General features: G+C 39.5%; 1 protein-coding gene across 1 annotated transcript; it reads right to left on the minus strand.

The window, feature by feature from the left end:
* Positions 1-371: 371 nt before the first annotated feature.
* slc43a1a (solute carrier family 43 member 1a) lies at positions 372-24,041 on the minus strand. Its single transcript, XM_059346577.1, has 15 exons — positions 23,864-24,041; positions 18,011-18,168; positions 17,546-17,738; positions 16,423-16,478; positions 15,047-15,123; positions 8,279-8,371; positions 7,441-7,574; positions 7,177-7,304; positions 6,271-6,417; positions 6,124-6,159; positions 5,263-5,392; positions 4,093-4,219; positions 3,885-3,958; positions 3,128-3,251; positions 372-2,278 (listed from the first exon to the last, which is right to left on the minus strand). The coding sequence occupies exons 2-15, from the start codon at positions 18,162-18,164 to the stop codon at positions 2,081-2,083; spliced, it is 1,671 nt and encodes a 556-aa protein (XP_059202560.1). The 5' UTR covers positions 18,165-18,168; positions 23,864-24,041; the 3' UTR covers positions 372-2,080.
* Positions 24,042-24,410: the final 369 nt, after the last annotated feature.

The raw sequence follows: 24,410 nt of genomic DNA on the forward strand, positions 1-24,410 counted from the left end.
ATACCAAAACATTTTTGTTGTAGTGAGGCTATCAGGTGTTGATTAAACCAGAGTTTTTTTAGCCAAAGACTAATATAACAAGGACCTGACAAGCACTTATTTCTTTGGGTCTTTTAAGGCAACTTGCAAAGAATCACTGGTGCATATGTTTCAAACATCACAAAATAATGTACAGTACAAGAGGAAAGTAATGACAAACCTCACAAACACATTGATTGTAATGCACTCAACAGTATTTATACTTAACAACACAAAGTACAGCCTCAAAAGTTACCATAAAGCTGAATCAACACCTGTGACTATCAACAAAAGGCAAATCGGTATCTATTGCAGCACTAATGCTTTGTGTTTTAAGGCCTTGCTATGGACAGTTTCTACACATGGCTTTGGTTTACAGAGAAAGATGTTTGGCAGAGGCATTCATATATATTGCAATAAAGCCAAGATGGCAGCAAAGGCACAGAGTTGAAATAAAACAGAAACTCCTTCATGGAGAGAAAGCAAACATTCAAGAAGCTAAACATTTCTGATGGAAAACTAGAAAGCAAGAAAGGAAACTCTACTAAAGCGGTCTTGACACTGACATAGATTGAGTCAAAAAATTAAAAAATATACAACAAATTCAATAAATCTACAGAATCTGCAGAACAAACAGTACAGGATAGACACACATCTTGTCATCACTTTGGAAGAATGCACATTTTTCTGTTTTTTTCAAGCAGAAAAATCACATTTAAAAAACAAGTTTAACCACAGCCAGTGTCTTCAGTTAATATACCGTACACATCCATATATAGTAAAGCAAGCAGAATATGTAACAAAATAAAAGACACACCTTAGTTGTATTTACAAAAGAAATTTGATGGAGGTTTGTTTGAAAATCAATACACAACAAAAAAAAGGCAAAAGCAGAATACACAAATCATCTGAGCTTCATTTATAATTAGCACACTACAAAGTAACTGATACAGAAACAAATGCTTCCCTTTTTAATTCTACTGCAGCTAGAGTATAAAAAGACACTTAAATACATATTTTATACACACACTAGTTCATTTTTGTGCATAAAGCAGTACAAAGTGATTTATTACATTGACACACACTGTGTGTCAGAGTTTTAAAAGTCAGTCATATTTTTCCTTGTGGATTTTTTCATTTAAAAAATGTTTTCCTACATTAAAAAAAATCCAGAAATGTGAGGGCTGACTGAGCAATACATCTGAAGAACATGCATGTACAAGGAGAAATTCTGAACTGATTAAATTCATAATATTGGGGTTTTTTTGACAATTGAAGAATTAATTAATTATTCCTAATGTGAAAAAAAGACAGATGTAGGAGTCGGTTGCAGAGAGACGGTACAAAAACAAAGGAAACGAGGAGGTAGTTATGGTGTCTCTACAACCAGCCTATCTGTGTGTGTACTTGTGTGTGTGTGTGTGTGTGTGTGTGTGTGTGTCTGTGTGAAAATACCCCAAAGGCCTCTTTATAGAAGTCTGGTTTTCAGATGTTCAGATGCTTTAAACACTTGTGTGCTTTGTTTTATAGATATATATTTATATCTTTGGGAGGGATTACAGTAGAAAGAGCACAATATACTCAAATGCTGCTTCATTAAGCACACTTTTTGAAACAATACTGGAGTAGAGAGTGTAACTTTACTAATATCTTCAAGCTGTTCTTTGGTGTTAGCGAGGACTGTGATGATTATCAGACGTCTTTGAAAACTATTTCAAGTACCGTGATATCTGCAGTCTGACACACAGGCCATACCAGGGTGTGTGTGTGTCTCTGCGTGTGCTTGTGAGTGAAATCTATGGCTTTAAATCACACTAATTTGGCTTTTGGAAACTAAACCAAAATAAATAAACAGCAACAAATGATGATGACACATCTCCCGAAAAAACACGAGGAATCCTATCTGTGGTATGGTTTGTGGCCAACAAAATGTGCACCAGCAAAAAAAAAAAAAAATATCAAGACAAAAAACATATGGATGAGTCGATTGCTGTTGCTCATTTTGACGGCATGTACAAAAATAAATCCTACAATTTCCCCCAATCCTCTGCTCTGCGCCGCTCTAAGCCTCCACAGCAGCGAGGCCGTTGCTGTGAGGTTTGTAGCCGTTGGACTCAGTGTTGTTGAGCGCCTGCATCTCCTGTTCGGCTGCCCGCTTGTCTCTGGACTCCTTCTCCTTCATCAACTGTCTGCGGTGGTAGAACAGGTAACCCGGCAGCAGGAAGCCGGCCAATGAGCAGATGAGCAGGCCGAGGTTGATCTGGATGGTAGAGATGTAAATTCATAGTGTGAGTCAGACAGTTCCTGCTGAGTGCCATAGTTCATTCAGCAAGTTTTACAATATTCGATATTGGTATTTTTGTTTTCACAGGAATAGCTTTGAGTATTAAGGTTAGTTTGGTTAAGTTTGCATTTTCACTACGCGCTAGTGGCAGACACAGATGGTAGGGAAGTCAAGTTTTAAGCCCTTCATTTTATTTCAACAGGATACTTTTAATTAAGTATTTCATCCATTTAGCCACTACTTTTTGATAGCGAACTAACTGAGCTGTATAGTCGTTATTTTTAGCTGGTTCTTGAGCATTTACACATTACTTTCAGCAAAATGTTGCTAACTAATCAATAAAACAATCATATTTATTGGGTTATATATATATATATATATATATATATATATAAAAAGTAGGATAGTTGCTTACATAAAGACAATTTATATATATTATGAGCTATTTTTGTTGTTACTATTGTATTTGTCCAAACAAATATACCTTTAGTTGTACCAGGCATTAAAATGAACAAGAAATTGAAGATAGAATGGTCTAATATTTTTTTTCCATTGCTGTTTATATGCAACTGACTCAATATATGGATATATATTTTTTTTATTTTATCATCAAATCAGTTATTTAAATTGGTTGAGCTACGCCCCCAAACTAAAGAAAGATCCCCTAAGGTACAAGTACCTCTGGGTGTGAATTACTCAGATAACATTCTCCATGCATTAGAAGAGTGTGCAAATTTGTTTTTTTTTAAATGCAGTGAGGTAGAGTGAAGGTATGAAGATCACATGAGAGATATGTATGAGTTAGAGATAAGTCTGCATCCTCACCCAGTAGGGGTCTCCTTTCAGAGGTCCCACCATGGCAATGAAGAGTGGCTGCTGCAGCAGGGCGATCACAGCGCTGATCATGGACTGGAGGCCGGTCAGAGTGCCAAAGTGGTTGGACGGGTAGCTGTGGGAAAAATACAGGTGGTCACCGACAGTTTGACACACCACATTAAAAGTAAAACTCCAGTAACTGCACACTACACTACTAATACTTTCCATTAATTGTGCATTAAAGGCATACATACATGACAACATGTTCTGCAAGTAAACAACAGTGGTTCAACTGTATCATATCTTGTGATATCTTGCTTCATTGTTCGAGACTAGACTACCAAACAGTTTGTGTTTTTTGTTAAAAGAACGTGTTGAATGGTTGCAGAGGTGTGGTTATTTAACAGTATTATTGCAGAATCCCTTGTGTTTGTCACCACATCTGGTTGCTTTTATCACACTGTAAAATGCTGCTTTATGTCTGGTGTTTATGTGCTGCTTGGAAACAACTCTAAATGAGGGAGGTTTCAAATATTATACTGTTATAAAGTTTATGATCTCATTAATGAACTGGAAACTAAAGGCACGCTACTCCGTATTTCTACTTTGTTAAAAAACAATGTGTTCAATCATGACGCCACTTTAATGATTGCTTCATGGTTTAAGCGTGAATTTTGTGAAACATTGCACCCCGAAGGTCTATGTTTTCCCGTCTCTGCTAAGATTTGTGTGATGAAGGTGCAGATGTTGGCATTGCAGTACTCACACAGCAGCATAAAGACCTCCGCAGCAGGAGTGGATGAAGCCTCGGACCATTGTGTGGAGGATGAAGGTCAAGATCTGAGGAAGGGGAAGAGAAAAAAGATGCAGCACATTTAGTGAATATGTGGGACTATTTATTCTTTACTTGTTTGTGTGTGTGTGTGTGTGTGTGTGTGTGTGTGTGTGTGTGTGTGTGTGTGTGTGCGCGCTACCTGTAGAGGCAGGTTGTCTATGAGACAGCAGCATCCGAAAGCGAGCAGCAGCACGTTGGTGAGGATGAAGGCCCTCATGGCATTGGTCACTTTCTGGATCTTACGGTCTCTCTTGCCACTGACTGGTCTGATGAGGTAACAGACACAGGGGTGTTTTTATGTTAATGTGATGCTCAACCACTCACAATTATAAGGGCACCATCCCGCATACATGTTTGAACGGACTGAACCAAGTCATGTCACCTTTTACTAACTTATTTTATTACATTGCATTGCATATTTCTTTGGCAATGTGCAATAAGTTGTGCAATAAATTGTCCTTCAATGTGCAAATGAACACTAAATAGCATCATGGCAAATTCAATTGAAGACTGTGCACCTTACCTCCCTTTCTTGCCTATGTTTTACATTATATCTTATATATATTTTTTTCTTTACATTTACTTGCCTAAGTAGGTGTATGTTTATGTTTATATTGTATATCTTTTATGTATTTTATTTATTGTCACACTGCTTTCTCGAGTCAGCTCTTAAATCTCATTGTACATGTGTATAGTGACAATAAAGGCATTCTATTCTATTCTATTCTATTCATATGTCACTTTTTTTTTAATTACATGGTCGCCCATAAAGTTGGAATAAAATATTTTTTACCTATTTCCATGAAATGATTGTGACAATGTGATTTATTCTTGACAGATAAAGTGTATATCTTCTCAAAACTTTATTAATCAATATCTTCCAAACATCACAATGAAAATGAAACCACAATTAACAGAGGATTGTGTCTGAGAACATATTTAATTCTAATTTTATGAGCGATCGTGTATATAACGCTGCACAGTAACTTTGACTCTTTTTGTATGAAAGTTTTATTATATTAATAATTTACTAACTTACAACATATTTTGTTTTTTCTTTCTATTTTATTTTAACGGTTTTTATTTAACTGAAATCAAATGTCCTTTTTAAATTTGTTATCCTGCCCTTTGTTGTGATGCTTTTGAGGTCTTGTGTAAAGAACTTTTAATTGCCTTGTTGCTGAAATGTGCTATATAAATAAACTTGCCTTGCCACGACAATTTTATCAGTATAGTTGATTCTACGAGTTGTGATGCACCACCTCTCTGTATTATTTTATTTTATTGTATATAAGACTCCTAGGCATACTTCTTCTCTGCGCCTGCGGTCTTCTCATCGTTACAGTCCTTCATCCTCCAGTCCATGATGTAGCCAATCAGAGGACACGTGACCAGGCACAGCAGCTGCAGCGTGCCGAAGATGGACGAGTAGAAACCAACTGAAGGAAAACACATTAAATGAAATTAAGAAATTCAGAAGAAAAATCAATTACAAGTTATACAAAAGTCATGTGAACTATATGCATTTAACCCTTGTGGATCCCTTTAAAAAGCCCCCTTTTGTTATCTCAGAAGACAATTATATATTTATATTATTTTCCACTTTCACCTCTATACCATTTATTTTTCCGAATTTGAACCCTTTAAATGATAGTTTGTTAACATAATGCTACTGTTCTGTTTATGAAAGAAAAAAAAAATATTTTGTATACTAGATGCTAAGGGGATTTTATCTTGTTTCTTTTTCACAGTCTGGGATATGTCAGTGGAACGCAGTGGAAACCAGAAAAGTATCATGTACTGTATTTTCCTCAGATGGCAAGTGACTCAATTTGGTTAAAAAAAATAGCAAAAACGAAAACATTTTAAATCCAGGGCTATTACTGGATGTAATAGTATTTGTGATTATATGCCGTAATGGCCATGGGATAAAAATGTGGTTTCAATGGGGATATTTTGTTCTTAAAGGTCTAAGTGTCTGTATTTTGGCTCATTAGGCTCATTATAGGAGCTGAGGTTGAAATTCCAAAATTCGGGAGAGTGAAAACTTCTCCTCCTTGCCAAAATGTATTCCAAATGCATAAACACAAATAAAGTAATTGAAAACTAAAAAGCCAAAAATGTCCAGACTGGTCCACAGGAATTTAAGATGAGTTTTTACATGGCTCACCTTTCTCTGCTGCCTCAGTCACCAGCTCCTCAGATGCTGAAATATAAAAACAAAGACCCACTCTGTCAGTAGCTTTTAGATGTTCTGGATAACGTACAACAACATTAATTATTTTCGTGGGAATGTGGTTGAGGGATTGACACTCACGATGCTCTTCGCCGTGGGTGACCATAAACTCCAGCATCTTGTTCATCGCCCCCATGAAGAAGATGATCCTCAGCTGGGACATCCCCATGGTAACCAGACTCCACAGGAAGATAGGAGAGAACACAGAGCGACGGAAGGGAACAGCATCTGAGAGAGGGGGACACGGTTAGTTTCATCGGACACAAGTTAATTTATTTATTTTTATCCACACGCTTTTATTCTTAATTTCTACCAGAATAATGTGAAAAAGTTGTCAGTCTTTCAGCAAAGGAGTTCTGTCATAAGTATAAGAAGGTTGTTCAAAGCCTGGAAGTCACAGCCCACCCAGGAGAACCCCTATACCTGTCCTGATAATCATGTGACAAGATGATTAACAGGACAGGCAAGCCGAAAACGCCAATTTCTGCAAAACAAACTTCTTTCTTTGATAACTTTTCCTGTAAATGACCAATTAAATTTCTTTAACTTCTTAGTATAAGAAAAATTAATTGCTTTTTGGTTGAATTAGTCACACCCTGATGAAGTATCCACCATGTGATGTCCCAGGTAAAACCTATTTTTATTCCTTGGCTTTTAACCATGAGATTCTGCTCTTGTTTTTAGTGTTTTATGGTTTGCTTTTATTTATTGTTTTTTAAACTGTTTTTTAAAAAACAATGAATCTATTTTACTAAAATTCACTAAAATTTATTTTAGTGTTTATACCTGTTGTATTTATTTTATTGTCTCTTGTTCTGTTTGTTTATGTACAGCACTTTGTTGCGGCTATGGTTGTTTTAAAGTGCTTTACAAATAAAGTTGACTTTTGTTTTCATGGTACACAAGATGATAAGACTGGTAGGCATTAATGTTAAGTAAATGTCTGGGAGCAAAAGTTGTGTGTGTGTTTGTTTGTTATTAACTGACTGGGTGCAGCGTCAGATCCATTAGGTAGTTTCTCTGTGGAGTGTCGGATGTCTCCATTTTTCTGGCTCAGTCTCTCGCCAACAACCTTCTCGTCAGACGTAGGCAACTCTTGCCTGGTGAGAATCTTACTGTTATAGATAAACACACACACACACACACACACATTGAGTTTGAGGTTGAGGTTGAAGGAGAAATTAAATTGATAACCATCTTTTTGCTGTGTCTCTGAGGAAAAGATTCAGCCGAACCAGAGCACACACTGACCTGTAGTCGACCTCATCAGGTGTTGGGAAGCCTTCTGTTGGCCAGTTGAGGAAACAGTTGAGACAGACAAATCCGGCAAGACCTGCCCACGTCCACATGATCACCTGGTAGGACACGCCTGCATCGTAGATCAGCTGTGATGAAGATAAGAGGGGAGGAATATAATTGTTATTTTTTAAGCAAGTTACATGTGCTTTAGGCAATGTCATTTACTGTTTGGACACTTGGGGGCAACAGAACAAACTATAAAGACAACACCAGCAAACTGTGTGTTCCAAAACCCATCATGCTGTACAATTTACTACGCAGCAAAAATATTTAGTATGTCTGTCAAATGCAGTATGCCAAAAAATACCAGGAATTGCTCTTGTATTTGGTCACATTTTGCAGAAGCCAGCATGCTCTTCTGACTATTCTGACCCACAGTCCTGTGTGCAGCATTGTGAGCAAGAGGGTCAAAGTTCAATGCACAATGTCATGATGAAGTAGTGCCCCAATTGTAAGCATACTGCAGTTAACAGTACCTACATACTCAGGGTACGTACTAAATTTAAAAATGGATTTGAACCATGTTTTGTCCTGGGCTCTCACACTCTGAAGTCCTCTGAAAATCCATCACTTGATCGTGTCTTGGAACCTAACCTCACACCCTCATAGAGCTCATAAATATGTGATATTTTTTTCTTAAAAATCAAATAAATAACACATAATCTTACCGATAACACTGTTCATGTCCTGAAAAGTCATGTAATGTAGTACCATGGCTTAAAATGTATGTGCTTTGTTTGAGGAAAACTAACAACATTACATTTCTGTTTACTTAGTCTTTGTAATTTACCTTGACTCCAGGGAAGGTGACAGCAGAGGAGGCGTAGGAGCCAATCATCAGAGACATGACGGTGGAGCTCAGAGCACCAAACATGTTGGGGAGCTGCAGGGACAGATACAATATATGTCAGTTATTACACAAATCAAACATGTTCATGCAGACCTCTGTTTCATCCAGATGCAGTGTGTTATTTTGACCAGCAGAGGGCAGACAGCTGCTGTCTGTCAGCAGGGTGAACCAGACCGTGAACTGTTGGTGCCTCTTGGGTTTGCACCCAGTCACACTTCTTTCTCCCCGCAGAGCAGACTCATTAAAAAAATATTAGTTTCCATGTCATGAGGAAACAAGAAACAAAGTCATGACCCAGTTTGGGCCTTGAGTGACCCTATAGTTCAAACACAGACTAAGCTTTACTCAGGCACACCATCTTTTTTTTTTTTTTTTTTGCTTTTTCAACAAATTCTTTTGAGTTGGGATTAAATATGTGGGAGCCGACCTATAGCCAGCTTTTGTGGAACTTCAGAGGGCTCGGTGGACCCGGCGAGGGGTCACGCATGACACACGACAAAGAGGACAAGGTGGTGGGCACCAGGCACTAACACATCATATATTAGGTCGACCTATTTACAGTAGTAAGAAGCTTAGCGAACATAACAATGACCTATTGTGCTGCCAGCACACTCAGTGTCCTTTGATTAGAGTTTTAAATGGGTCAATCATGATTATAAAATCACATGTGGGGGATTTGACAAGCTCACTATTCTCTCAACACTGAGCAAGGTTTTCCAAACTTCTGTTGGCGTCACTTAATCTCCCCGCTTGGTCACAGTTTACCTTGTAGTGTCAGTGTCCCTTTTTTTCCCCCACAGTGTGCACTTTCCACACTGATCTCACTAAGGCTGGACTAAATTATGTCAAGTCAGAGTTGAGAAATTGGTAACATTATGACAATGATGCACTTTTTGCAATTAATGGAAACAAAGAACCTACCAATTCAGACATTTATCTGTTCTTTTCACATTATGTTTGACTTTCTTGGGTGGAGTGACACTGAAGATTCAGATATAAATCATGAGGGGGAAGGCGTATGTTATGTGTGGTTTTGTTAACTCAAGTGACCACTTACACATACAAGTGGTCATTTGATGCTTTGTTAATATAAAAAACTATTGATATGAGCAGCTATATATCTCATTATGTGTTTCTAATTATCACGACTGGGAATTTATCATAAACTCTTGTTAAACTGTTATATGACTGTTCTTTAAAAGACTCAGTGGTTGCCAAGAAGCTGTTAAATAATTTCCAAGAAAGGCTGAAAACCACGTATGAACATTCCTACAGCTGCTTTTGGTTCTTGAGTACAGCAAGACCTAAAGGTGGAAGAATTAATGTGTGCTTTTCTTTGAATAAAGATGTTTAAGTGTGTTGGCTGCCGTCAGGAGATTAGGCTGTGGTGACAGTTTGTGGCTAGCAGACTAGTGCGTGTGTCTCCATGTGTTACAGGGGGAAGCACAAGGTCACACATAGGGCCGATACAACAACGAGGTTGGCAGGTAAACAGGAAAAAAACTTTTCCTGAGGATGTTCAAGAGAGAGCCTGACTGTCTGGGCGAGTTTGGGAAAAAAACATCCCGGAGAACACCCGTCTTCATTCAGCGCTTCTGAGAATCGAAATACTTCACTGCCTGACTGTGGCCATGAGATCTACGGCGCTGGACTCTTTGGTTTGTGGAATGTAGGCGAGAGGGCCCTCTGAGCACACAGTGGAGTTTCCATCTCTTAATAATGTTAAAGCAAAGATATTCCAACCATGCAAGATGACAGCAAAACTGATGTTTGCTTTCAGAAAAGCAGCAGTGTGTCTGACAGATTTGTGTGTGAGGCAGAAAGCAAAGACAAAGTGTGAAATGTGTGTGTGCATGTGCCAGCAGCAGGCGTGATTCCCACCACTCATGTTCTTGTTCTCATAAAATACATATTTCACACTTGCAGCACATGTCCTGCATGCTAACGCTAACGACAGAAACACGTGACTGTATGGAGGCAACCCGAGGGTCAACTGGTGTCAAGAAGTCACACACAATTGAGCTTTGCCCATTCTCTTGTCACGACTAATCAGTTCAGGCTCTACTCCTGCTGTGCTCACTCACTTGGGTGTTGTAAGAAGTTGGCACCAAGTTTAATTAAGACCTTAATCACTGAGAGCACGGGCCAAATAGTGGCTTAATGAGCACCGAAATTGTGATGCAGCTATGAACATGTGGAATCGAGGCAGAATACGGGGAGCTAAAGTGGGGAAAAAATGGAACAGAAGAAGGAGAAAGTAGGAGAGCGGTGTATAAAAATAAGCAGGGAGAGAAATGACGAAAAAGAGAAGTAGTGGGAGGAACATTTTTTTGGTTTGACTGATCTCCCCAAGCTGCAGCTGCAGCCTTTCTCTCTGTGGAGATCCCAGCAGGAAACACTAAACCACAGCTGATTAGCACCAGCTTCTTCTCTCTACCTCAATTCTCTGCCGCCCTTTCATACTGTTGGTCAGACCCTTAGCCCTCACAGCGTTGGCACAGTGCTCATGTTCAGCTGCACTACACTTATATAACAAAAAGATGAAAAAAAGAAGATGTAAAGATGGTGGTCAAGCTGCCCTTTATAAAAGCCTCAAACCACAATGTGTGAGCATCTTTCTAAGAGTCATCCACAATTCCCTGTAGCGGCCTCTATTTGTAGAGCAAATTTACAAGAAGCGGAGCCTCTCTCAACTAGCTGAGACCAAAGTTAGCACATGGATGAGTGACAGCTCTAATGAATTACATCAAGGAACAACCAAGATCAAGTTTTGTCACTAGCATGTGATCTGACATGCCCCTGTGTGCAGCCAGTCCTGTTGAAGGACAATACTACATCTGTTACAACAAGTTACAACAAGAAGTTTCTCATTCCTTCATTGTTAATCGGACACGCAAGCTGACAGTCATACGTGACATAGTTGACATGCATCATTAATGGTAGTTAAGTATTTGGAAACCAGGTCACCTGAAGGTTGTGTGCTTTTGGGAAACGACAAAAGTGTGTTAGCACAGATCAATGAGGCCAAATAAAGAGTTCGGTGTAACATTTGGACATTTCAATCACAGTTTCTTTCGTTTTTTCAGGGCAACGTTACGTAACACATTTTTACGTTTGAAAATTATATGAAAACTCCCTTTTCTTTTTATTATTATGCTTTTCTATTGTATTTTTCCATCCTTACACTCACACATACCTACAGTATACATCCATGCACACAAACAAACACTTTTTGGATAATTTATAAGCCAGAAAGATAAATAAATAGATTGCATTTGCATTTCCTTTACAACCACCAAAAGCACTGCATGTCAGAATTTAACCTATTCACACACATTCATGTAATGGTGGCTGAGGCTATGTAAGGTGACACATGCTCATCAGAAAGTTAAACAATCACTCTTACTTATACATGATAGTGTATTATAATGTTTCCCAAAACTCTAATTTAACGTTGAATGAAAAGCACACAATAATGTTTTGAAGTCTTTAATAAAACCATCACAAACTACCTATTTAGAGTTTTTTTAAACAGGGCAATCTGAGCCATCTTCAAATGGTTATTTTGTCAACGAAATCACTTAATTCAAGATTTCCGACACTGCTCCATGAATTTAAACCAATAATCCTTTGCCCTCTGCACTGTAATTTACTGGCTCCTTCTGTGGAATTTTAATGTCTCTGCAAATTTTAAGATTTTGTTTTCAGTATGACTTGATGTATTATTACTATACAAATAGTATATATGCACGGAACACAAGTATTATTGTTTTAAATTGTATCATGATTTCCACCAATCAAGAAAACTTTAAAATATATTTCATTATTGTGTATTTTTAAATTAACAATTGTGATTGTGTTAAATCCTGCAAAAGACTCTCTGAATCAGTGGAGTTATGTCCCTAATTATGGCTCATGGAGGCACACATGCTCTTTATTTCTTTCCTTCCTTGTGCAAGAACTGAGGTTCACTCTAAAACACATGGTTTAAATCATGATGGAATGCATGCGAATGTCTCTCTGTCCTTGTCCTCTTCTGTCATTCGCTCACCAGAACGACAATAAAAACAACAACAGTGTGGACGTCAGTCAGTGCTGCGACAGCCAAACCAGTTAGAGGTGGAAACAAAGACACAGAGGTCAGACGGGGACAGAGGGGAGGAGGGGGGAGCGGAACATTACTCAAGTCTGTACATGTGTGTGTGCGATAATAATTTTGTGTTTGTGTAGTATTAATAGAGTAGAAAGCATACACTGCCTCCTGTGTGAATGTTTTGAGTGTGTGTTTGTGGCCAAACACTAAAACTAGTTTCCATGTTTCCGTGATGCTGCTACCATGAGTCGCAGTTGTTATCATTACCAATATAATTGTTGTAAAAAAATGACATGGTAGCTTGTTAGGAAGGCGGGTAAATATTGCTCCAAGTTTTGGCAAGGGAAAAACTTGCATGGTCATTTTCAAAGGGGTCTTTTGACCTCCAGATAACCGAATGCAGACATCAACATATATAAACAAGTGTCAACGTGGACTTGTGACCTAGAAATAAGCCTCAAAACTTGTGTGCAGAGCTAGCTCCGTCTGGGGAAGTGACGACATGTAAGGCAAGCAACAAAGGGTGGTTGAAGATCAACATAAGGTCGAAGGAGGCTCACTGATAAAAACATAACAATGAAACTCTTTCTGATAAGGAAAAAAAGTTCCCCACTAAACAAATAAACAAAATAATTCAAATATGTGATTTTCTTAGAATTCTTCGTAATTTAAACTGGCATTTAAAATGATTAAATGCTGAAAAATAATATATACTATTGGGTGGTTATGATCAGGACTGGTTGGTTAAAAGGTTTTACTCAGTAAAAGTGGAAACTAACATTAATATATAATTTTATGGCAGGACATGAGAGCAACTTTATTAAAGTGAGGCATCTGTCCATTAAAAATTAACACGATTTTTGCATGGATACTATGGATTCTTTGGCACAGCTTACTGTAAGGGTGCATATTATTTAATTTGAGCCACAGACAGAGACAGGTGTCTTAGCTTTTCTTTGGTGCAGAGCCAGGCTGCAGCTATCATACAGGGGTAAGGTCATCTGCCTAAACATCTGTTTCATGTTCGTTTCCTTGTGTGTGCATAACCGTGCACACACACACACGTGTACATTCACATGTGTGCACAGTCATGCAGAGTTTAAAAGGTTCTGCATTGATTTTCTGCTGACTGCTGGGCAGAACAGAGAAACGGCAGAGGTCAGGAAGATGGGAAGACAAGAACAAAGGAAGAAGGAAGGAAGTGAGAGAGAAAAGAAGGGACAAGAGAAAGTTTGGCCTTGACTGTTTTGATTAGAGGTGAGAGGGCCGAGCTTTGGGGAGGGTGTGCAATCAACCCCGGGCCGTTATTGGTGGAAAGAAGAATGGGAGACTTTCCATCTGGGAGAAGTCATGTGCAGCGCGGACACGCACACACATACCTAAATGCTTGCCAGGACACAGGAGGCGGCACCAATAAAACACACTTGATAATGTTGGCACCAGCTGACACATCACACGCAAACACACATGCCTGACGTGAAAGTAAACAAACACAGCTCCCAGTCACAGCACACTCTGTTTCCTCAGCTGAGACAAATAGAGGCCCCGACCACGCTGAGACTCTCAGCTACCAAAACTGTCCCGTTATTTGTTCCAGGTACACACACAAACTTGCGTTAGTCATTTCTCAGAATATGAGTTATGTAACCACAGTAGAGAGCTAGGAACTGGGGGTCGGCTTCATGGTGGATCATTTTGGTGCCACATTGGTACTAACAACCTTCGAAATGACCCTCTTCTTCATTGACAATTCTTAACATGATGCTGATTTAAGAGACATGCTTGTTTCTCACATTAGTTGGTTGTTATGTTTAGCAACTCAAGAGGAAGAGACAGAAATAAATACCTAATTTCCTTTCAGCTCGAAACCTGACTTAAATATACCGCAAATAATTTAATAATTTTTGTGTGCCCCATATTATTTTTTTTTTACCATGAAGCTAGTTGTTGACAAAAACAGTCATTTTACATAAAAATGTTTAATCATTTACTCCTGCCTGCTTCTCCGAACTAGGGGCATGCTGACGGCCATCTACTGTAGGCAATACTGACTATGGATAAGTACCTCATAAAACCCCACTTACAAAAACGGAACTATCCCTTTAAAGATAACATTTTGTTAAGGCTGTCCTAAGACAGCTTTAAATACACATAAAGTACATTGTGTGAAAGCAAAGACATTTGATAAAATACAACAACACTCCCGAAGCACAGTTCATTTTCCTTTTCTCCCTCTATGTCATTTTTTTCTTTCTCCACCAGGTCAGAACAGGTCCTTTGCATAGGCGTAAATGACACACAATACCCAACCAAAATAAGGGTGTCCCTGATCATGTGAACTAGACCTCATCTACCAAAACAATGAAACTTGCACACAGAAGAGTCAGAGTCAAATCAGTTCAACTACAGAAAACAAAAAAAAACAAAGTAACGATTCGATTATTGACTGTTTGACCACAGAAAGTTATCTCCGTGCAGTGTACATCTGCAATACGCTGATGATGTATCTAAATTTTGCACAACTGATTATGTAATTACCACAATATTAACAAGGTAATATTTAGTCTCATGTGTCAACATTAATATTATATTTATCTGTATTCTGTGTGTCTCACCGTGAGTGAAGTAAAGGTCAGGCAGATGCCTCCAAAGCCGTTCAGGGAGAGAGCCAAGAAAATGAGCGCTGACAGAACTGCAGAGAAAAACAGAAAACACAGAAAGGTTAGAGGCCAAATCAACTCTCTCAGAATAAAATTGGTGGACATGCAACACTTGAACATGATGTGAAAAGCTGATCATAAACAGGGTAAAACTAAACATTTTTAATGCATTTTGTGTCTTGTTTGTGAGTTTATTTTTGGAGACTGCTATGAACAATTAAAACAAAACAAAAAAACATTGCATTTTAGGTAGCACGCAGACATTTCCTGGTATGTATTTAGTTCCAGCTGAGCCACTGTTTTAAAGATGTGTGTGATAACGGCTGGCTGTCAGCCATTGTTCAGAACCTGATCTGGTTTTCAGTCACACTCTTTCCATCTGAAATGACATGGTGTCCATTGCAGCCAGAGCTAGTCGGTGAAACTTAAGAGTTACATGGACAGTTGTGAAAGAAGGATGTGGAAGAAGTTATATGTGGAGTGTTTGAATTCTGCCCATTTTTACAACTGTGCACACCTGTGACATTCAATTGTCTTGTGCTGATAAGTTTAAACGTAGAAACAAATGTAACAAGTGAGATTTTCTTTTTCTTTTTTTCCATTATGAAGCTGGTCAAGGTGCTATGTATAATACTTTATATAGATAGAAAGTGCTGCTATAGTGCCAGTAACTGTAAAGGTCTTCTTGATAATGATTTTGGTTATTATCAAGAAGACCATGGAAAATGGCTAGATATCAGCTCCTAAATGAAACTCTTATGAGCTATTTTTGTTGTTATCATTATTTTTGTCCAAACAAATGTGCCTTTCGTTGTACCAGGCGTTAAAATGAACATGAAATTAGAGAAAACAAGGGTGGTCTAATATTTTTTTTCCATGACTGTAGGAACTGGATAAGACCCACTGCTGCTCCACCTTGCATCCATTCTTTTCCTGTGGCTACTCACGGTATTGCAGCGCAAAATCCAAAAAGCATTTTATCCATAGACCACCATTAAAAGAGGGATGCTTATCAAATTGTGATACAACTTACAGGGTTCTACTACTGATAATGTATGTATAGTTTTAGTTATGTAAATATTAGTCCTAAGGACTTAGTGCTTCACGTCTTAGCTATGTGTGTATTGTATAATGTGCGTAACTGGTGAAATATGTAAACATGGAGAATGTTGCTCTTCAAGACAAACCACAGGCTTTATAACAATTGAGATAATCACCATATGTAAGTGTCTTGTGCTTCCAGCTGTCAGACAGAAACTAAAAGATAACATTCAGACCACATTTTTCAGTTGATTAACTTCTATCTGGCTCGTTTTAGTGTTTGTACTCACCATGTGGGTCGTAGGCGGACATGGCCATCATGGCACAGGACAGACCGAAACACGAACTGTAATAAAACAACAAAGACTTTTTAAATTCTTGCATATTGTCTGTTACCACACTGAAAGTCAAATTTTATACATTTTTATCGTATGCAACACGTGTAGAAAATCCCAGAGAAGCCATGATAGAAAGCCAGAAGAACAGCTGATGACTCAGCAGTCTCCGTGGTTGCAAATCTCTTGAGTCATCTAACCGCCACGTTATTTAGTGAAAGTGGGATTCAAATGACTTGTTTAACATGGCTAGCTAGATGTGGATATACCAGCATAAGTTAAACAATATTTTCATACAGAAATAATATTAAAACACAAAACAGCAGTTAAGTCTTTGGTCATCTGCCAAATGCTGAAACTGTTAAACAGCCTGCAGCTGCAGATAAACTTCTCATCTTATTGTCAAAGCATCTCTCTGCTCACTTTCACAGCTGCCGAAACTGAACGTGAGTGAGAATAGGTGCACATGTGGTAGTACTGGCAGTCCTTCTCTGTTTCTGACAGTGCAGTTGTGTTCACGCCCAACGAGAAAGAATTTCACTACTTACTATACAAACAACGGGCTCACACACGCTCTACTGCCACACCCACATTTATTGATTCACACACTGAGGGAAAACTACTTTGGGAATGTGATCCATCTGCTTTTTTCTTTTACTATCCATCAGTTGTAGATGAGGAACAGACTCCTGATTCTGACCATCATAGCATTTCAAAAGAAATCATAAACTTCCAAATGACATCAATCATAAAGAAAATCTGTATCTTAAAAAAAGCTTTTTGGATTGGGATTTGTATTTTAAGTGTGTGTTGGGGGAACAGTGGGAGGATAAGATGGGTTGTTGTCTGGGAGGAGGGTGGGAGAGGGGGTAAGTTTTGTTGTGCTATGTTCTTGTACACCATTTGAGTGTCATGCATGAAGCGTCATGCTTGCCGTTATTTCACATGTATCTGTTACTGAAAAGGTGTCAATAAAAAGTTGATCGCAAAAAAAAAGAAGCTTTTTGTTCAATTAAACTTAACAGATGCAGATTCCCTCAAAAATATGAACTATGTGGGACTTTTTTAAGGCCATTACCTGCCCACCAGGCGAATTGGGCGCGGCCCAAACCTGTCCATCAGGATGCCAAGTGGCAGGGTGGTGGCACTGAGCAGGAAGGACCCAATGGTGAAGCCCAGATTTAGCATTTCCTCCTGGTCCACGCAGCTGAGCCACTCCTCCACCTCACCGTCGGAGGAGTTGCCCAAGGACACGACCACAGACTCATTCACTGTGGGGACAAGATAAGAGAGGGGAGTGGTAAGAATGTGAACAGAGGATGACCAATCAAAAACTTGAGTCTTGGGTCAAGAGAGTCAAGATTCTTTAATGTCACTACAATAGTACATGGACATGTCTTTGGGTCAAAATCCATAAGCAATTATAAAAAAAACAGGGGAGGTTATGAAGTATTAAATTGACAAAACAATGTTGGGAATGTTTTATGAGGAATTAAAGAGCAACAAAAAGTCGGGTTAAGTGATGGCGAGCTGCTGTTTTTACCTGAGCACAGGTGGGAGTAGAAGCCTTCCCTTTTCAGCATGATGAGCAGGGAGCCCCAGCCCAGCAGCACGGCAGAACACAGCAGGTTTTCAATCACTGCCGTCACCGCCATCCACCAGCGCCTCCTGTAGGCCTGGAGGAGAGAGGGCGCCATCGCTCTGTAACGGAGGAGAGGTGATGGCGGTCAATGATTTGACATGAACAAGCACTGGATGGACATGGCACATGGATCACTGCCAGTTACCACAGCATGGATAATAGCCTCAGTGTCTTTGCATTAATGTATGAATCCTAATGTATTAGGCTTCATACAAATAGACACAATGTAGATAAAAATAGCAACTAAACAACAACTAAGGATTACGTCTATTATTTATCAGGCTACAAATAAGTGTTCGTTAATTGTGAAAAAGCCCATAATGAGAATCTATTTTTTGGGGTAAGAAGTTCCACAAGGTTTTCACTTCTTTCTTTCTTCCCCCAAAATCTGTACTATTGAATTATGTTAATTTCACTGGGGAGACCTGATGGAGCCCCTTCGGACCGGGCATTTTTCTCTCAATTTGCCTAATGAGAGCCCATGTGACAGGTCATTGTTTTGTAAATCCCAGTTGGGTACCTGACACCTTGCACTGCATTGTCCTCAGAAATCCTCCCACTGAGCTGTCAAGAGAGCAGCTATTTCACCTCATTTTGACCAGAGGAAACAATGCTGTGTGCTTCACTTGTCTGCTTTTGTTCTGGAAATAGGGATTGCATCTTAAAAGGGAGTGACATTTCCATCTGAATGTTGCGTTCGAGGAGTCTTTTCACCAGCATGTAAATTAGGTTACAGTTTACTGTAGGGGCGAACAAGTCAACATGGTGATGCAGCTTTTATGTCAACAGACAACACACTCGCGAACAGAATACTGAAACATATGACGTGACTGACCAAATAAAGTCAGGTTAGTCATGACCACCTGGAAGTACACACACATGTTTACTTAGGTTGCTTGTGGGGGCTTGACAACAGTACCTATATGTTCCACGTGTTTAAGATATGACCATAGGGGAGCATCAAACTGTAGTTTCATGCAAAAGGCTACCAAGTGTGATAAAGAGTGACGCGAAGGGCTTCTGACAAAGCCTCCATATGTGATGAGAACAGGTTGCAATTAACTGGTTTTTGGTTTAAAATGTGTCCCCAAAGAAGCCTAAATCAGGATTACACACACAATCACAGGACAGGTCAGTGGTCACTGTAACCTGGGACATGAGTGACCAAGACACAGAATCCAGTCATGACCCCCCTGACAGGATCACACACACACAGAAAACATCCACGTAGGAAAAAAAAGATCCAAATATAACCTGCTATTCCATTTGGCGGAGAACCAGAGAAGAAGTGGAAAAGAACACAGGGAGGAAAAGTCTCAGCCACTTGATTTGAAAAGAGGCGAGGAGGTGGGGGTGAAGTGCGAGCTGAGACCTCAAACAGGAAAGACTTTTATTAGTTCCTAATGAGGGCATGTCTTCACTGTGTTTGTTTGTGTGTATGGGAGAAGACGAGAGGATCTAATGGGACAGATTTGTCTCTGCATGTGGCCATGTGTCTGCGTATGTGCTCGTGAGGCGTGCATGTAATACGATTAGCCATAGCCCACTGAACTGCCTTTGTGCTGAAAACAGAGTTTGAAAAGGGGGGATTTCTGTGTAACTGACACCCCACCACTTCAGCTTATACTCACACACACACACACACAACTCCCCAACTTTCAACAATGAGGCGACGAAGCGAGACAGCACTCATTCACTCAGTCTTGTAAATGTTTAATCCACAGATAAATCTGTGAATTAAACAACTGGAGTATACAGACTGTAAAGACGGACTTGTTGCCTATGAGTGTCTACTAAAATCAGGGGCGAAACAAAGGACAACCAACGATTGTTTGCATAATCATTTAATCTACTTGATGAAGTGTATCGCATATGAAACATGATGAAAATGCAGGCCTGATGTTCCCAAACAACAAAACTGTATTCCCAATTATGTTTAGAAGGGAAAGGTATTTTCTCCTGGATTACATTTGTTCTTGACGCATCACAAATACGCTTCTAATCAAAGTCAGCGTAGGCACACACTGGACTTTCACCCAGAAGACCACTGTTAGTGTCCAGTCAATGTTGTCAACCTTGACTTATTTGAACTTATTTAACATATGTAAAGTAATTAGCATGTTGCATAACTTAAGTAATGTAACAATCATACCAATCAAACTGCAACCATATAGGGATTTTTTTCCCCTTGAAACATAATTGAGGATGCAGATTCTTTCTTATATCAAGTTCAGCATTAAGCATCTGTTTGATAACTCCAACAAACTGCTATAGAGGCCTGAAGCGGGAATCAAGCTAAAGAAACTGAATGAGCTTGAACAATAGCTTCATAAAATGTTCAAGAAGCTGCGAGCCAAAAGATTTGAATATCTCTAATCTTAGCTGTGCAGCCCTGTAAGCACCAGTACATCACTTTAATGTATCATATTGTTTCTGGTAGCAGCATGACTTTAAAGTCAGAGGCTAGAGGTTGTGTCTTTGTTAACATTTTAGTCAAATGTTAAGTGCCGAATCGGAACGCTGTAGACGTCAAAGTTATTATTTGTTTACATTTTAATCCGGCAGAATGAACAGACAGCATTCTTTCAGACATGAACAGACAGGGTCCATTAAAGGCCTCGAGCCTACTGTCACATGGTTCGGCTTTACGCTCCAGTGGCTGCAACACAAAAAATACACATGACACACACTCATTGCTCCAGACACCATGCTGTCAACGCAACACAGAGTCATGGCTACCTGGTGTCACGACAACAGGGCATGTGAAAGAAAGGTATCAGTTGCTCCTTAATGTGTATATCTGAGCACAGGGGATATACAACACACACACACACACACACACACACACACACACACACACACACACACACACACACACACACACACGTAATAAAACAAAATGTTGGTGATTACTAAGGGGCTGCATCCAAATATATGACTTTTGTTGCATGTATGTAGGATATAACGTTCATTCTGTTGCTTTGCATCTTTTCAGGAATACGTTCTTTTGACATGTTTCAGCTGTTTCAATGTTTCAGCATTGGTCAGCAAAGTTGTTGGGATAAATGTGAATGTAGCACCATTAAGAATCATAATGGCTTCCAAGCAGCTGTCTCTACATCCAGACAGCTCCGTTCATTTGGCAGTACACACTCTGAGGGCTGTTTTAGTTTGGTTGTCTTTCATGAATTTCGCGGCCTCTCGTCTTCCAGTCTAATCGATGCTCATTGCTCTAAATGTCTGCCATGCCTGCGACCAGACCGCCATGCCAAGGCTGGCGGCCATGTTTTCTGTCACTGATGAAAATCCAACATTTTTTTTCTCTTTTCTGAAATCAGAAGGGTGCTCATACATTACTGCACAGCTTGTTTGGGAAATTTCTTTCAACTCAAACATTTGTTAAAAAAAGTAATCAAATACTAAATAAATATAAGTTACATTATTTTTACGAAGAAACTAAAATTATTAAATCACTTAGGGGTAAATTCTAACACACGAGTCATGTAAGTTCAAGCCAACCATCTGTTTAGCTTCCTCCGCCTCTACTTCTGGTTTCCACACATTCTTACTCTCTGCTTCCCGCTAGTTTTTTTTATTGCTTGTACGACAGCAGCTACCTGGGAACTCCATGTTGTCATAATAGGCTTTTAAGGAGTGGCTGGTGTTGTGTGGCGAGAAGGTCAACACACAACAGAGATGTGCCAACAAGCTAAAACACAAAAAAGGCAAAGAGCCTTCGGGGTTGACAGGCATTTGTGAGTCCTGTCATGAAACTGTGAAGTGTGTGTGTGTGTGTGTGTGTGTGTGTGTGTGTGTGTGTGTGTGGGCAGAGCAGGTGAAGCCAGCACCGAGATCAACACCATATATGGATCTGCTTCCTGAAATACCTGAGCATCAGAGGCTGATGCAATGTTACCAATGTGACTAACTTCACTTTTATGGTCATGGACAGTTTTGGTATTTATAGTGGAGGGGTTATATGAGGCTGTGTAACATTTTGGATTGTTATGATTTGATCAAACATGTCCCCTGCTTCTGTATTAAAATCTGAGTTGACCATGACATATTTCAGTCATCACGTGTCTTGCTTTCTTTCAAGTCCCTCTGCGGATGCTCCCTGCTCTTTTCTCCCCGTGGGGATGTTTCTGACCTTGACCGGCCGTGTTTATCAACCTCTGCTGGACATAAAGGACCGCAGGGCAAACTCTTTATCCTCACAAGTTCCTCAAAAAACAAACCACGCGCTCTAGGAGCATCTGTTCCCCGCAAGTCCAAAAGCGCAACCCCCGAGGCTGGCGAGCAGCTGTCTCTCCACGGGCATGACCTCAGCCCGGGGTCCGGTTACCGGGACGGCCGCTGAAAAGACCCGGCCCGGGGCAAGCCTGCTGCCACATTCAGGGACTGTCCGAAACGCTGGAATTGTGAGTTCCATGCACAGGAAAGACCCCCACAAAGATGTCAAAAGCACCGGTTTCCCACGATATAATACCTGTCTATAGGTGAGAATGAGGTGGTAAGAAAGAGGAATTTAATCAACTTCAAGCACATCTTTTCTACTTTTTTCACATCAATTATGGCTCTTTTACCTTGTATATAGGCTCTTCATTCAACGAGTATTTATATCATGTAATTTCATTATTGTTACACTTTGTGCTGCATTTCTGCTATGGAGTTTAGGCGTAATATGCCTATTATTCATCAGAATATGTGGGGATATTATTTAGTTGTGGTTCCCTGATTAATCTATTGATTTAATCTAAGAAATGGTTAATAAAGTAATGTTAAAAGCAAAAGAAACCCACAACACCGAACAGGCCCAGCTGCTCAAATGTGAGGATTAGGTGCTTTCCTGTGTTTTATGTCACTAGAAATTAAATGTCATTTGGATCTTTTGGACTGATTTTTAGGACAAACTTTTTTTTTTCTCAAGATGTCACCTTGGGCTCTGATATATGTGATGGGCATGTTTCTCTATTTTCTGACATCATTTCATCAAAAATAATTGTTGCATTCCAAATGTATAAGAAAATGTATGGTAACAAAACACGTTTTATCATTCTAATTATGCCCACATTTGCATAAAATTCCTGAGTTACTACATGAAACACACATTTAAACATGCCATTTGTTTCAGACCTCTTTGGATTTTTTTATGATTTGAATCCATGATCATAAAAGTTTTTTTTAATATAAATATATAAGTATAACCTGACTTTCAGGGGTGCCCATGAAGGCAATAGAGGCTAACCCAAACATGTCTGCGACCACAGACAATAACGTTTAAAAGAGAGTGTAATAAAACATGTGTCTAATTGTAGCAAAGTGCCTGTTAGAGGCCTACAAATGAGCACCGTGGCAGAATTTGGGGAGTTTACCGCTGAAAGAAAGATAAACACAGAATCTAGTGTAACAGCATGAGAGCAGTCATTTGGTCACTTCCGAAACAGCCCGCTCCTTTCAGCTTTACTCACCCTCATTTTGTGGTTTCTACTGACACTTTCTCCCGCTGTGTGAACGCCCCCCCCAAAATGAGTCTTTTTCTGCGTTACACATATTCGCATATTTTAATGTGTACAACGTGCCTTTGTGTCTAACGTCAAAAGTCTCAGTGCCACGTGTATCAGCAGCCGGTCCGTCCCGCTTCATGCCGCCAGTTTACACACGTTATTACACTTAATAGGCCTATTATAGGCCCTACAGCTCATCAAATAGTTTCTATATAGTGAATATTTAAGGGAAAACTCTTTTACTTACTTCAGTTTTGTGAAGATTGGGGTAAAAAGCTGGAATTGTTTCTTTTTTTGTTGCTCAGAGTGAAAAAAGGATGGAAACTCTGCTCTCTGTTGTTCTTGATGGCTCTAAGGCAGTCAACCCCCTTAAATAAACCTTTTCCTCTCTCTACTTCCTCTCTTCCTTGCGGAGGTTCCGTGGTAGTCCTTAAAAGACTCCACACTTCTTTTTCTTCCTCTGGTTTCATTACAGACTCCCCCCTCTTCCCCTAATTTGACTTCTAATTCCCTCCCTCTTTCTATGGGTGGAGAGAAGTCTTTACTCCACTCGGCTCTATGCAAATAGCCTGCAGCTCAAAAGCATAGGATAACCAGTTGTCATTCAAAAAATGAAGCTGGAGCTGCAATATGTCACAACATTATGTAACAAATAGGTAGACATGCCTGTTACTTGAGGAGGAAGTAGCACTATCACAGTGTTAACACTCTGTCAAGTATTAGAATATACCTAAATAACCAAAACTACCCACTCACATATCCATATATATTATTGAATAATAATTCTTAGAGCC

Source organism: Centropristis striata, chromosome 12, assembly GCF_030273125.1.
Source record: "Centropristis striata isolate RG_2023a ecotype Rhode Island chromosome 12, C.striata_1.0, whole genome shotgun sequence".
Taxonomy (NCBI): domain Eukaryota; kingdom Metazoa; phylum Chordata; class Actinopteri; order Perciformes; family Serranidae; genus Centropristis; species Centropristis striata.